Source organism: Ovis canadensis, chromosome X (assembly GCF_042477335.2).
Source record: "Ovis canadensis isolate MfBH-ARS-UI-01 breed Bighorn chromosome X, ARS-UI_OviCan_v2, whole genome shotgun sequence".
Taxonomy (NCBI): domain Eukaryota; kingdom Metazoa; phylum Chordata; class Mammalia; order Artiodactyla; family Bovidae; genus Ovis; species Ovis canadensis.
Window position 1 is genome coordinate 33,115,617 of NC_091727.1, and position 14,784 is coordinate 33,130,400.

Sequence of the window (14,784 nt, forward strand, 5' to 3'; positions counted from 1 at the left end):
ACTGTTTTTAATATTAGCCCTTCTGGTTCATCAAACCTATCTTTAAGAACTCCTGCTAAATAAGTGTTCAAAACATTTTTTATTTTTCATGCTCCATTGGTATTTAGCATATGTTCTCAAGATTCTCAAGGTCAGGGAGCAATTCCTGTATCTCATGGCATGAAGTACATATTAAGCTTAAATAAATGTGTCCATTATTCATGCTGTTGGTGGTATTGATAAAGACAACAGTATGAAAACAAAAGGACCATTTACAAACAGTTTTTCTTCTTTTCTTTTCTGGACTTGAAAAGCAAAGTGATACAGATTTTGTCTTCCAGAACAAAAGAATTCCTTTCCTATATATAAAAGTAAATAAGGTCAAGTTTCTGATCTGGAGCTGAAAGAGCTAACTCAGGTCAACCTTTATTTCCCTTCTCAATCTCTGCATCTTAACAGGGAGTAGTAGGGACTAACAACAGAGCTTGAAATTATGGCCATAGGGAGTACTTTTTGCTGGCCATCCTAAACTTTTTTTTCCATGATCTCCATAGGAAGCCAAAGTGATTCTCTGTAATTTTTGGTAAGAGTACTTCCTACTACACCTTTCCAGACTTCAAGGGCTGCCTGAACTTTTCCTTTATCTACTGTACCACAACTCTAGTCCAAGGTGATGCCTGTGTGGCTACCATTTCCCCTACCTACCTTTCCCCTACCTACCTACTTCTGCTCTGACCCTTCTTCGATCTTTCAGAAATGTGAATCAGATTACTTAATTTCTTTAATTGAAATTCTTTTAGACATTTCAACACTTCTTAAATATAACCTGAACTTTTTACAGGAGCATCTAGGGGATAGCCTGCATGAACTCCATCCTGATTTTATCTTAATCTTTCCATTATTTGCTGGTTTCCTCCCTCCAGACCTCATTTCTGTCTTCTTGGACATGTCAAACACTTCCCTACTTTGGGACATTCTTGTGTATTTCCATTTTTCCTAATAGCCTTCCTTTAACTCACTATACAGCTGGTTCCTGCATATCCTTGGGGTTTGACTCAAATGTTACCACCCCAGAATAATATTTTCTAAGTGATTATAATCTATGATAATATAATTTAGATATTCATTTGTTCACTATCTTTATTCCTATAAGCTCCATGAAGACATAAATCTCCCTCCTAATTTTCTCCACTAAATACCTAGTATCCATTATTTTCATGGCACACACCAAGTGTTCAAAACCATGTATTGAATTAGTGTCCATGGGATTTTCCAGGCAAGAATACTGGAATAGGTTTCTTTTTTAATATAAATTTATTTATTTTAATTGGGGGCTAATTACTTTACAATATTGTATTGGTTTTGCCATACATCAACATGAATCCACCACGGATGTACACGTGTTCCCCATCCTGAACCCCTCTCCCACCTCCCTCCCCATCCCATCCCTCTAGGTCATCCCAGTGCACCAGCCCCGAGCACCCTGTATCATGCATCGAACCTGGACTGGTGATTTGTTTCACATATGATAATATACATCCTACTCCAGGGGGTTTTCCCGACCCAGGGATCGAACCCACATCTCCTGTGTCTTCTGCATTGCAGGTTGATTCTTAAGCACCACATCATCCAGGAAACCCCCAAGTTTCAATTGTGCAAGAGTTAATTCTAGAGATCTGCTGTACAACACTGACTTACACTTAACACTTTATTTACACTTAAAAGTTTGTTAGGAAGATAAATCTCATGTTATGAGTTCTTGTCACTTTTTTTTTTTTAAAGAAGAAAAGAAAACTATTGTGTCAGCAATCTAGGGTTAAAGAACAAAAGAACATACTCTTAAAGTTTTAGAAAATAAGAAAACACTTGTTTTGTTATAATTTATGCTGCCACTTTCCCAATGGCTGGTAAAAACCACCAAACAACAACAACAAAATAATAATTTCCTTGACATGATTTCCACCTCACAACTGAAAGGAGTTCAAAGCATATTTCAAACAATGCTTCCATATTTACATTTAAAAAGAACATTTAATTTCTTCTTTGTTATAATAATGGATTATCCTAACAAATTTTTTGCTATTTTCCAAACTCATCTAGGGTAGAAAATGATCTTTCTGGTTTGCAGTTTCTAGAAAAGGGTTTAGCAATTGCTTTGGGAGGCAATGCTACCATTTCAATCTTCTAGCCTTAGGCAACCATTCATTTATTTCTGTCTCTTTAGAACTGCACAGTGTGGACATTTCTAATAAATGTAATCATATAATGTATGGTCTTTGGTGAGAGGCTTCTTTCACTTAGCATAATGTTTTTAAGAAAACCATGCTGTAGCATGTATCAGTACTTCATTACTTTTCATTACTGACTATTATTTCATCGTGTGGATATACTCAATTTATTTATTCATCAGTTGATGGGCATATGGGTTGCTTCCATTTTGAGGCTATCATGAATAATGCTGCTATTAATATAGCATTAATACATTGCCTCTAAGCACTAAGAACGATGATTTATAAGACTATTGTTTATAGACTAAAAATTGCTATCAATATAGAACACATTTAACTTTTAGTGTTATTTTTCATATCATTTTTGCCAGGTACCAACCACCAATTCCTCACACCAATTTTTACCATTCAAAGTACACTTAAAAAGTCAAGTTTCTGTTTAACTGCGAGAACACTAGTGAAGAAAAGGAAAGAGGGGATGAAAGTCAAGATGGATTCCAGGTCTTTGTGGTAGCTCTTATTCGCTGAATACTTAATATGTTCAAAGCACCATGTAGTGATACAAGTAATGAGATTTACTCCCTGGTGTCAGTTTAGGGAACACCTACATATGGCAAATTCCTTGAAAATAATTATTAGTTAACAAATTTAACTGTAATATGACTTGACATGGTGAATTTTTTACTCACTATTTTTATATGTGTACATAATACATATGCATAAATTACATAAAATATGTATATAAATTATATAATCGATGTATAATATATGCAACTATAAATTACATACATAATTTATAATATTAAATACATATACTACATATAAATTATGTGTAAATATAAATGGCATATAATATATATAATCCATATTTAATTAATGATTATTAAGGAATCAGAACAAGTTTTCCAAATGATTGTATCACAGTGCTAGAGATATTTTGGTTATTACAGTGGAAAGGAGAATATTTTATTTAGATAAAAATGGAGTGAAAATATTTGGCAGTTTTTTATAAACTATCACCATACATATGAAAGATAAAGAGAAGATATGATAATATAGATGAATATATTGATAGCTGTATAGATAGAAGGTATATTATATATTTATATTATAGTATAATACAATATGTTATCACACATCAACAGTTTGAATACCTTTAAAAGAAACAGAAATGTTAAATCTTAATAAGTTTATATAAATTAAAATAAGTTTCTGTGAATATGCTCCTTTGCCAACCAGTTACATTATAACCATCAACATGTACTTGATTTTAAGGCAGGTTTATGGATTTTATGATAATGGAAATGCATTATTCTTAAATAGGTCAATGTTTGAAAATTTAGGACATTCATTCTTTTCCCCAATTGATTTTAGAGAAGCCCAGCAACAAGTACGCTAAAATCCACTAGAGGGAGCTGACGTGACTGTAAAGTTGTATTCCTTCATTCCCTATCAGTAAAATAAACTCCTCAGCAAAAAGTGACTTTGAAGTAAAAGGAAAGAAAAAAAAGCATTCATCTTTCAATACATGATCTCACCAGGAAATAAAAGGAAAAAAAAAACATTAGAAAGTGAGGAAAGCCCATATATTACACTATACTGATTCTAGAAATGTTATTGTGTGGTAAATTTGTTGCATATTTACAAAGGAAAGCAATTAAAAATGCATGTGTTCAAACAAATTTAAAGTCTTAGTCGAAAACAAATATATGCTCTTGTGCTTCTCATAACAACTTAAAGTATAACTTTTTAAAAATAATTTTATCTTAATGCTTTGAAATCAGTTTTACTCTATACTCCTTTGTGTGTACATATATATACATATGCATATATGTATATGGTGACTCAAAAACCCTTCTGCTGATACTTAAAAGTGCTCAAAAACCTGCTTGTCAAAGGAAATTTTGTCTTTAAAAGTAGGCTGATGAGTAGGGGTATTTGGACTGTGTATTAATATCCTAAGAGCAAATTGGTGAAAGACAAAAGAGACATCCTGAAAAATTTGCTAGTTATATGGTAGGTATTTGCATAATTGCTCCACTCTTATGTTGTATTTTACCAGTAAACGAGAAAAAAGAAGATACGGTATAGCTAGAATGATCCAATAGTAAAATGCAGCCCAAAGAATAATTTGTCCTTGGCTGAGTTTCCATTGCCGCATGTATGCTACAGCTATAATAATCTTCATATAAATTGATAGAAGACACCTAGCTAGATATTCTTATACATGAAGCAAACTGGATTTGATGAAAACCTACTAATAGGGCTTCAACTGCTCTTTTACTTCCTTCCATGTTCCAAACATTGGACTGTAAAATTTGCAACTTGCCAAGGAGAAGTTATGCCTTTATACAACATACGCTTTATTTGCTTCTCATAGTCATGAAATTATAATGGAGGGAGAGAAATGGAAATCTAATGTATCCATTTTCCTACAATAGCATTTCATTACATGTTACTATAGCTTGTAGGGAGCATGGTTTCTTTGATGGAAATCATTCTTTCATGTTAGTACTTACTCTTTTCATAATAAGTAACTAATTAGGAAAATATCAAGTCAGTCATTCTAAGTATTTTTACTTACTTGTCTGTAGCTCTTTCTCTCTGGCCTGCATATCAGCAAAGACTTGGTTAAAATGATTTGTAAAGGCCACAAAGTCTGCATCCAGGAACATTGGCCCTTGTCCTTTCTCTTTCAGGGCTATGCTTTGAATTTTTAATCTCTCGATTTGAGGCTGAAGAGCTGACAGCCGGTTGACTTCATCCTGTACCATAATTTAGAGTATTAAATAACACTGTTACTTTGCATACGTTACAGTTTTGCAAAGAAAAGTATTGAAAGGCAGTGATGCAAGCTTAGCTAAAGGCCTTTATCAAAAAATTGATAACAAACATCCAAGATGGCTCAAGCAAGCCTCCAGCACACATCATCAATTTGAGAATACCTTGGCTCTTCACTCAACAGATACCATCGTAAACAACAATTTTTAAATTTCAAAATGACATCATTTAGAACATCATCAGGTATGGATGGATACAGTTGAAAAGTACTATGAATGGCCTTACATCTTTTTCATAAATCAAACACAGATGTTCCTTTACAACTCTCATCTCAAAATTGTGCACCTTTGCTTCAAATTATAAGCTTATCCAATGAACAATTTTTGACTCTAAATTCATTTGTGTAGAATATAAATTATATATATACATACATATCTATATATGTCTACATATATATTAAATTAAGCCAAATATATTCATATATATTGTTATATAGATTACATATATGTATGTAGAATATATATTATAATCCTATATGTATACATATATTTGTAATTTACATACTAATATGTATATACACTCACATACTTGTATCTATAATTATCTAAGTTTTGTATGGTCTTACTTATTCTGACTGAATAGGCAATTGCAATCATTTTAATTAGAGGGACTCTTTGCTCTGTTTTACTCTTGTTGTCCTGGCATAATTGTTAATAACACTCCTTCTCACCCTCAAGACTATTCTGATTTGTTTGATCAAGTCACATGGACACTCTGCCAGGCTATCCAGTGTGGCAGTCTCTAGTCAACTGTGACTACTGAGCATCTGAAAAGTAGTTAGTCCAAATTTAGATGTGTTGTCATTGTAAAACATGCACTAGATTTCAGAGTTGGTATGAAAATACAAACTCACATAGATTTAAATAATTATTAAATCTTAAAATGATATTTTTGATATATCAGGGTAAATATATTATTGAAATTCACTGACATACCTATTTTTTTTCCTATTTCAATGTCATTTCTAGAGCATTTAAAATTACACATGTAGTTCACATTTGTGGCCTGCATTCGATTTCTTCAGAACAGTGCTGTTCTTGACATAAATGTTTTCAAACTCTTTTGTCTCCAACAAAGTTGCAGTTCATAAGTATCTGATATATATATAATCTGAACTCAAAGAAATCACAATATGTTCTTTTTTAAAGTACTATTGCCATGATTGTTCACTTAGAAATCATAACTATGCTACCTCTAGAAAAAGTACTTCAGGATCATTTACCATTCAAAATATTAAAAACAGGATAATTAAAATTCAAAAATTGGATCATAAGCCAACTGAAAGTGAAAGTCACTCAGTTGAACTGAAAGTGAAAGTCACTCAGTTGTGTCCGACTCTTTGCGACCCCATGGACTATGTAGTCCATGGAATTCTCCAGGAGAGAATACTGGGCTGGGTAGACTTCCTTCTCCAGCAGATCTTCCTGACCCAGGGATCAAACCGAGGTCTCCTGCATTGCAGGCAGATTCTTTACCAACTGAGCTATCAGGGAAACACAAGCCAATTAGAAGGGAAAATTTATAGAATTATAGTAATTATGAACTAAATATAAATCTCACCTTCCTGGAAATTAAAGTAAAAAGTATATGTGTGTATATATATATATATATATATATATATTTGGATGCATGCATACTCAGTTGTGTCTGACTCTTTGTGACCCCATGGACTGTACAGTCCATAGAATTCTCCAGGCCAGAAAACTCGAGTGGGTAGCCCATCCCTTCTCCAGGGGATCTTCCTGACCCAGGGATCGAACCTAGGTCTCCTGCATTGCAGGCGGATTCTTTACCATACTCTTTTAGAGAAAGTAACATTTGTCTTAGGAATGAATGAGATAAATTTATCACATAGATAATTTTATCTATTTTAGAAGATCTAAAGATAACTTTCAGAGAAATTTTGGTATGTGATTATATCAGTATGAGTTGATTCAGGTATGTTAATCTCTAACTATTAAATTCTTCTGGTAGGTGAAAATGAAAGACATTTAAATAAATGAGGAGATGACCCCCATCTCTCCCATTCAAATATAAAGCCTCTTGATCAAGTGTGAGAAGGTAGGTGCATATTCATAGACAAAGAATAAGAAAGAGGCAAAAGGTAATACTCTGTGGTTTGGATCATAGAATTACAGACATTCACTTTGTACAATAGACTTGCAAATGGTACCATTGACATCTGCTGTGAAACATTTAATAACCCGATTTACATTTGGCCAGATGGAAGGCCGTCATTCTTCCTGTTTAGGGGGCTATATAAGGAGCCTACAGTATAGCAAAGTATATTCTGCAAAACAAAGGGGACTTTGAAACTAATAAAACATTTGGGCAAATGTTCAGCTGGGACCTTAAAGTTCTGAGAGTAAATTATAGGAAATATCATTCTGACCTCAAATATTTAACATTTAAAAGATGTTAACAATGACAACAATTACTCATTTCCATAAAAAAGCCTTAGCGTGGTTGGTCCTCCACAGTAAGGCATGTTCTCTGAGTTTGTTTATCCTTTAAAATTGTATGTTTACCCTGGAAAAACGTGTATTTTTCTTAGGAAAATGTCCATGGATTTCTTCCAGTTCCTAAAGTGCTCCCTAACCCTCAACATACCAAGATATGGTAAATATTAGATTCAGAGTTAAATCTGCACCCTACTCCTAAAAAAATCTCCAAATAACAGACTACACTGACAAATAGGAAGGGCTAATCTATTTACCTATCACTAATCACAACGAAATAGTGCAATTTTACCTGTTGTGTGAATGATCTTGGGCTGTCCTGCTAAACAGTCTACCTAAGGTGATACATCAAATTAATAGGAACCAATGGGGAAGAGAGAAAGAGTAAGGGTAATAAAAAGAGATGGAATTGTATAATCAGAATTTGGAATTTTGTGGCTGAATGCAGAAAAAAAAAAGACTTAATTTCACTTAGGATGACTTCTCTAACCCTGAGAGAATATTTAAGATATATAACTCCCGGTGATCTCCATTCTCTCCTCAGAAAGAGACCAAGGCCCTAGTGTGCCCTAAGAATCATTGCTTTGTCTCCTATGTGAAAATTGAAAGTGTTAGCTGTTCAGCCGGGCTCTTCTGTCCATGAGATTCTCCAAGCAAGAATGCTGGAGTGGGTTGCCATTTCCTTCTCAAGGGGATCTTCCTGACCCAGGGATCGAACCCCGGCCTCCTGCATTGCAGGCAGATTCTTTACCGTCTGAGCCACCACCATATGCTTGCATTTTTGCCTTTTTATGCTCAGTATTCACATCGGCCTTATTTCAGTTCTTTGGTCATTATTGCTCCCTCCTCACCATGTTTATTCTGCCTGAAGCCTCCTTCCCTGCTATTCTCCTAATTTCAACTCAAATGTACCTGCCTCAAGGAAGCTGCCCTCAGTGGCTCTACCAAGGTCAGGTTTTCCCTGTTAGATATTCTCCCAGAACTCTGCTTAAAACGTTTGTCCCAGTGGTAATTTTATATCTGTTTATTTAATCGTTTACTTAATGTCTTCTCATCTACTCTATGACAATGTTATAAGGGTAGGATCAATGAATGCTCACGCTGACCTTCCCAAAGCTTAAGTGCCTGCCACCCCAGTAGGTCCTAAAGTAGAACTATCACCCCAGCAGGATTGGAAGGAAGGGCATCAAGCCAGAGAAGATTATTCTCAAACCTTAAATCCAGTAGAATTGGCCTTGCTAAATTTTGGACTTGATTAGGATCTACTGAGAAGGCAATGGCACCCCACTCCAGTACTCTTGCCTGGAAAATCCCATGGACAGAGGAGCCTGGAAGGCTGCAGTCCATGGGGTTGCTGAGGGTCAGACACAACTGAGTGACTTCACGTTCACTTTTCACTTCCATGCATTGGAGAAGGAAATGGCAACCCACTCCAGTGTTCTTGCCTGGAGAATCCCAGGGATGGGGGAGCCTGGCGGGCTGCCGTCTATGGGGTCGCACAGAGTTGGACACAACTGAAGTGACTTAGCAGCAACAGCAGGATCTATCATCCCTTTTTTCTTCCCCATTTTTACTCCTTTGGGAATGAGAATGCCTTTCCCTATGCCTGTCCCACCATCATATTTTGAAAACAGATATGTCGTCCTGGTTTTAATGGTCCACAGCCGGAAGGGCATTTTATCTCGGGATATGTTGAGTCTCATCCATATCTGATTTAAATGATGAAGAGATTTTGGACTTTAGAGTTGATGGTGGAATGAGTTATGACTTCTGGACTTTGGGGGCTCATGGTATGTGACAGGCCATAAATAAGGGGGTACAGGGAGAATCTGTAGACTGGATAATGCCCCCCCCCAAATTTATGTGCTGAAACTCTAACCTCACAAGGTGGCTATCATTGGCTATAAGGTTTTTAGTAAGTAATTAAGGTTAAATCAGGTCTTAAACACAGAGTTTAAGACAGGACCAGTGGCCTTACAGGGAGAGAGAGAGATCTTTCTCCTTCCATGCACATGTGCCAAGAGAAGACCAAGTGAGAACGTGGTGAGAAGGCAGCTGTCTGCAAGCCAGAAACAGAGTTCTCACCAGAAGCTGAACCTTGCCAGACATTGATCTAGGATTTTCAGCCTCTAGAACTGTGAGAAAATAAATTTCTGTGTTTAAGCCACCCAGTCTACGGTATTTGTTATGGCAGCCCGAACCAGTTAATACACTTAACATCATTCTTAGCCACATTAGAGAGACTGAATATGTATTTTATGAATGAATGCATTTTGAAGATATAATTAATATTTATATTTGAATCTCAAGAAACAGGTTAAAGAACTATCATCAGATTTTTTTATTGCAAGAAATGATATAGGTGAAATATTCCACTAATTTACAGAACAAAGTCATGGATTCTATTCTTTAATAGCAAAATGTATCTAGAATTATAGGGAAAAGAAATTCCCTATGCTTGTATATTTCACTAATAAAATAAATGCCTCACTTTATGGTATTCTTTATCCACAAATGTATTTGCTAAATTTATTTACTTTCTAGTAAAGCTGTAGTTTCATCATGTGAAGAACCATCATCAAATCCTTCATTTGACTTCCCCTTCAAAATAACTTTGAATTTCCCATCACTTTCTGGGTTCAATAGCCTCCAAACCAACCCTGTCATCTCTTCATCTTCAGTTCCCCATTATTTAAACCGTTGTTTCCAAAGTATGCAGATTAATCCTCATTTACTGCTTTTAATATTAAACCCAGTCATCTCAGTCTACCCTTAAAGTTTATCCTGGAAACCTTTTCATCTATCCTGTAAGAACCTTCCCACTTCCCATAAAAAGTGTTTAACTATACAAACTAACATTTTGTAGTAGCTACTTATGCAAAAAGTTCAAGTTGTTTCTATTGATATATCTCGTTTTCTTACACATGCAGAATACTCTTAGTCTCTTTCGCAGCCCTTTTGTCTGTGTTGTATCTTGTTTACCCTACTAGATACACAGCCCAACCTTCTCCTGTAACCCAGGAGAATGACAGTTATAGACTACCGCTTTTTGTCCTCTGACTTCTGATTAATTTTAGTTGATGGGGAGTCCTGTTCAGATTCTGAAGGCAAGAAAGAGAGTAAAACAGAGTGTCTATTTTTCTGGCTCCATTCCTGTGTTAGCACTGGACTGGCTCTGAAAGCTGTCTTTACAATGGACATCTAATTCATCTTCAGGCTTTCTGTAACTTCTCTCTCCCTGATCCCTTCTATTTTAAGAATAATAACAGCTCTGATGCTGGATTACTGTACTATCCCTTGAGATTCCTCTATATTCCAAGCACATATAAAAAGTATTTTTGTAAATGACCTTCCTCTAGTTATCCAAATTTAATAACTGCCATTTAAAAAGATTTTCCTCATATATCCAATTATATAGGATATCAGCTGCTTGTGTTTGTGTGGATTCCACATTTTGAACATATGACTGGGTTTTCCTAACTGTTATAAGAAAGAGCTCCAAATTATTTTCCACTTTCCATAGGATACATGTGGTTCCCACATTCCAATACTGCCTCATCATTTTGCAATCTGACAAAATCAATTAATTATGTGTAACTAAGCTTGCAGGATTCAAGTATCCATATGTTACCTATTTTAATCTTTACTGTGTTTCACTAAACCCTTAAGAGGAAAATTTTATCATTAAGTACTCTGCTATTCTTCTGGAAATTTCTAAGTCCTACTTATGATGCTCCAAATAGGAGCAAAGATTCTTACCTTGCAATTTTTTAACTGGTTTTTAACTGCTGTTGGCTCTGATGGGGTAGTGGGTTGGGTTTTCAACCAGTTTTCTGCAGTAGTTGTCATCTGCTCCAATTGTTGTAGCTGATTATAGAAAGCGATGATGTTGTTCTGATACTCCAGCCAGTGAAGTCTCTCACTTAGCAATTGGCAGAACTCGATCCACCGGCTGTTCAGTTGTTCTGAGGCTTGTTTGATACTGTCAGCATTAACACCCTCTAGAAAGACAGATTTAAAATATATATATATATATATATATATATATATATATATATATCCACTGAAGCCACAAACTGAAAGACATTATCTGAAAATCAATGTTGACTCAAGTTTAAAACTATTCATCATCTGAATGATTTCAAATAAATCATTTATTTATTGAAGAAGCTGAAGTATCAATATGATTTCTGATTATTGACTGCAAATTGCTGGAGTTGCATTTTATCACAGAACATGAATAAAACAAAGTACTAGATAAGGATACATAAGATATAGTAGAGTAGAATACATTTAAATAAAAACAAAAAATGCACAAAGTTATGATGGGGCAATGGAAGATTACAGTCAAATAACTTTTTGTATATTTCCAAATAAATGTTAAATATCATGTATATTATTAAACTATATGTCTAAAAAGTAACTTATATTTTTACTTTTTTAAAATTTATAATGTGAGTTTATTTTTTTTTTTAAACTTTTTATTTTTACTTTATTTTACTTTATAATACTGTATTGGTTTTGCCAAGATTTACAATTAGTTGAATTGTTATTATTTGGATTTTTTTGTTTGAAATCCCTTTATTGATCCCGGCATCATACATATATTTAATTAAAATATGGACATAAAATTTTAAATTTCCAATTTCTTTTTAAAAAATTTTATTGACCATCTAGTTGATTTATATTGATGTGTTAGTTTCAGGTATACAGCAAAGTGAATCAGTTATACATATACATGTATCCACTCTTTTAGAGTCTTTTCCAATGCAGGCCATTACAAAGTATTAAGTAGAGTTCCCTGCGCTATATAGCAGGTTCTTATTAGTTATCTATTTTACATACAGTAGTGTGTATATGTCAATTCCAATCTCCCAATTTATCCCTCTCCTCTCCTTATTCTCTGGTAACCAAAAGTTTGCTTTCTACATCCATGACTCTACTTCTATTTTATAAAAAGTGAACATGTATTTTAAAAAAATCAATTTAATTATCTGTTTATGCTATACAAAGCCAGAAACAAGCAGACTGAACATGAGTCCAAAGAAAGAAAACAAGCATTTGGAAAAAAAATCTTTCTAATTATAAAGAAGATTTTTAAATTATTTACACATCATTTACAAATGTGGAGGTTGATCTGAATATTTGAAAATGAGCTATAGAAATACTTAAGCAGAAAAAAGTCTATCATCAAGGGCAAAATGGAAACATAACCATATCATTATCAACTTTAGCCTTCCAGAAAACCTACTATGTCTTACGGAATATGTTGTCTTTTAACATATTTCATCTCATTTGATTTTTTTTCAAAGTGTGATACGTAACTAATGCCAATATGTAACTAATGCCATACTAATGAGAGTACAGCAATATCACATTATTAATTCTGTAGAGTTCACAACATGTAAATGTTCTTACACACAATTTGTTTACATAGCAACTTCTTTAGCAAATTACACTAAAAATATTAAATATAATATGGACATTAAAACATACCTATGACTGCACTGATAACTTCTTAATAATTCTGAAATACTGAATACTCAAATGTTTCCTATTCCTACATATATTCACAAATCTCAAAAGAGATCATAAGCTCAGTGTAACAGTCTTCCTCTAGATTAAAGTATCTAAGGGGCTAATGTGATCTAGTGAAGACCAACTTGTCCAGGAGAATCTACTTTTATGAATGTCCATTTTATACAACTTTCTGATAATATGATTTAGTTAAAGGACCAGTAAGTTATTAAGAAGTCTGAAGACCATCTCTAGCAAATATGAGGCCTGAAGTTCTGCTAACTTGTACATGCCTCCCCTTTTACTCTTTATAAAGAATAAAAAACATGGATTTGAAGTCAACAACTATATTATTTTATTCTCTTCTACTTTTCTCTGCTCAGATACTCTGATTTTTATTTTGTTGTAATTATGCTATGCTGCCAAACCACATCTCTCAATTCATTTGAAACACAGCTCTAGTTTCGCTAATTTCAGAGTTTGACAGTATTCAAGATGACACTGCAGAAAGCAAACCACAAACATCATTTCCACATATACAGCTATAAAAGGCAGCCTGTGGTTTGCAGGAGCAAATTATTCCTCTAATACCCTTGTAATAGTTAAGGAAGCAACTGGTTTTATTGAGACATTGAGACATCTGGATGTTTCATGGGATATTCTGCTTGGGATAATTTGGTTTTGAGCAGTGACCAAGAATTATACCAAAATATGTTGCGAGAGATGCCACTAAGAAACTATAGTTATAAAATTATGTTTGTTGCAAAGTATAAGAGAAGAATCCAAATGTCCGGTCATATAGGCACTCATTTTGAGAAAAAATACTGTGATAAAATGCTGATACTATTGCTAGAAAATGAAATGGAGTAATTTAAAAATACACAGGGTAGAAACTGTAAATTATGTTAGAAAATGACTCAAAAATGTGGCATGGATCTAAAGGACCAGATGTTTAGGAGAAATATTTTCAGCATATATTAAATGTGAATAAGCACTTAGAAGAAGGGAGTCCTTGGTAGTCCAAGTCCATGATAAACAAACAAGAGGTGTTAAAGTAAACTAAAAGTACTGATGGAATGATGCTGGACTGAATTTATTTAGCACTAGTCCAAATGATAAGGGAATACAGAAAATATTATCTCATTGTTCCTGAGGTCAACCACATGAAAACCCCTAAGCAATTGGAAAAAAATAATAAACTAATTTTCATATGAATAATACATGTTAATTTAATCATCAAAATAAAAATCAAATTATAATGAAGTGTCAGTAAGTTCCATGGCACCTAATAAAATCCAGAGATAGAATTTAATGAGTCCTTGATCATTACCTGAAATTATCAGTTCAATGTCATGTCTAAAATATGTCCAAATGCTAAACAAAAGAAATTAATATAAATGGGAAAAGTGAATTCAGTACCATTCCACTTTGAAATCTTCAGTACTCTCCACTAATAAGCATATTGGCTTTTATAACTGAATAAAGGGAATGAAAGTATAACAACATGTACAAGAAGGATTTCTTACGAGGATAAATGGTAAAGGCAGGCAAAAGGGTATAAAAGTTCACAGTAAGAGCTCTGGTATTAGGCACACCTGAGTTCAAATCTGACCTCTCTCTTTACTAAATGAGTGAACTTGGTTCTGCTAAATACTCATATTGGACTTTACTTTTTCATCCATGGAATGAGGATTGACATGTACACACTGCTGCTGCTGCTGCTGCTGCTAAGTCACTTGAGTCGTGTCCGACTCTATGCG

General features: G+C 34.2%; 1 protein-coding gene across 7 annotated transcripts in view; it reads right to left on the reverse strand.

Moving 5' to 3' along the window:
* The window catches only part of DMD (dystrophin), a 2,687,035-nt gene that overhangs the window by 1,476,953 nt on the left and 1,195,298 nt on the right, over positions 1-14,784 (reverse strand). For all 7 annotated transcript variants that reach the window (XM_070291485.1, XM_070291489.1, XM_070291490.1 and 4 more), the window contains exons 20-21: positions 11,267-11,508; positions 4,792-4,972 (exon numbers count right to left, since the gene is read on the reverse strand). In XM_070291485.1, coding sequence (XP_070147586.1) covers positions 4,792-4,972; positions 11,267-11,508 — 423 coding nt within the window. The remainder of the gene's footprint in view (positions 1-4,791; positions 4,973-11,266; positions 11,509-14,784) is intronic.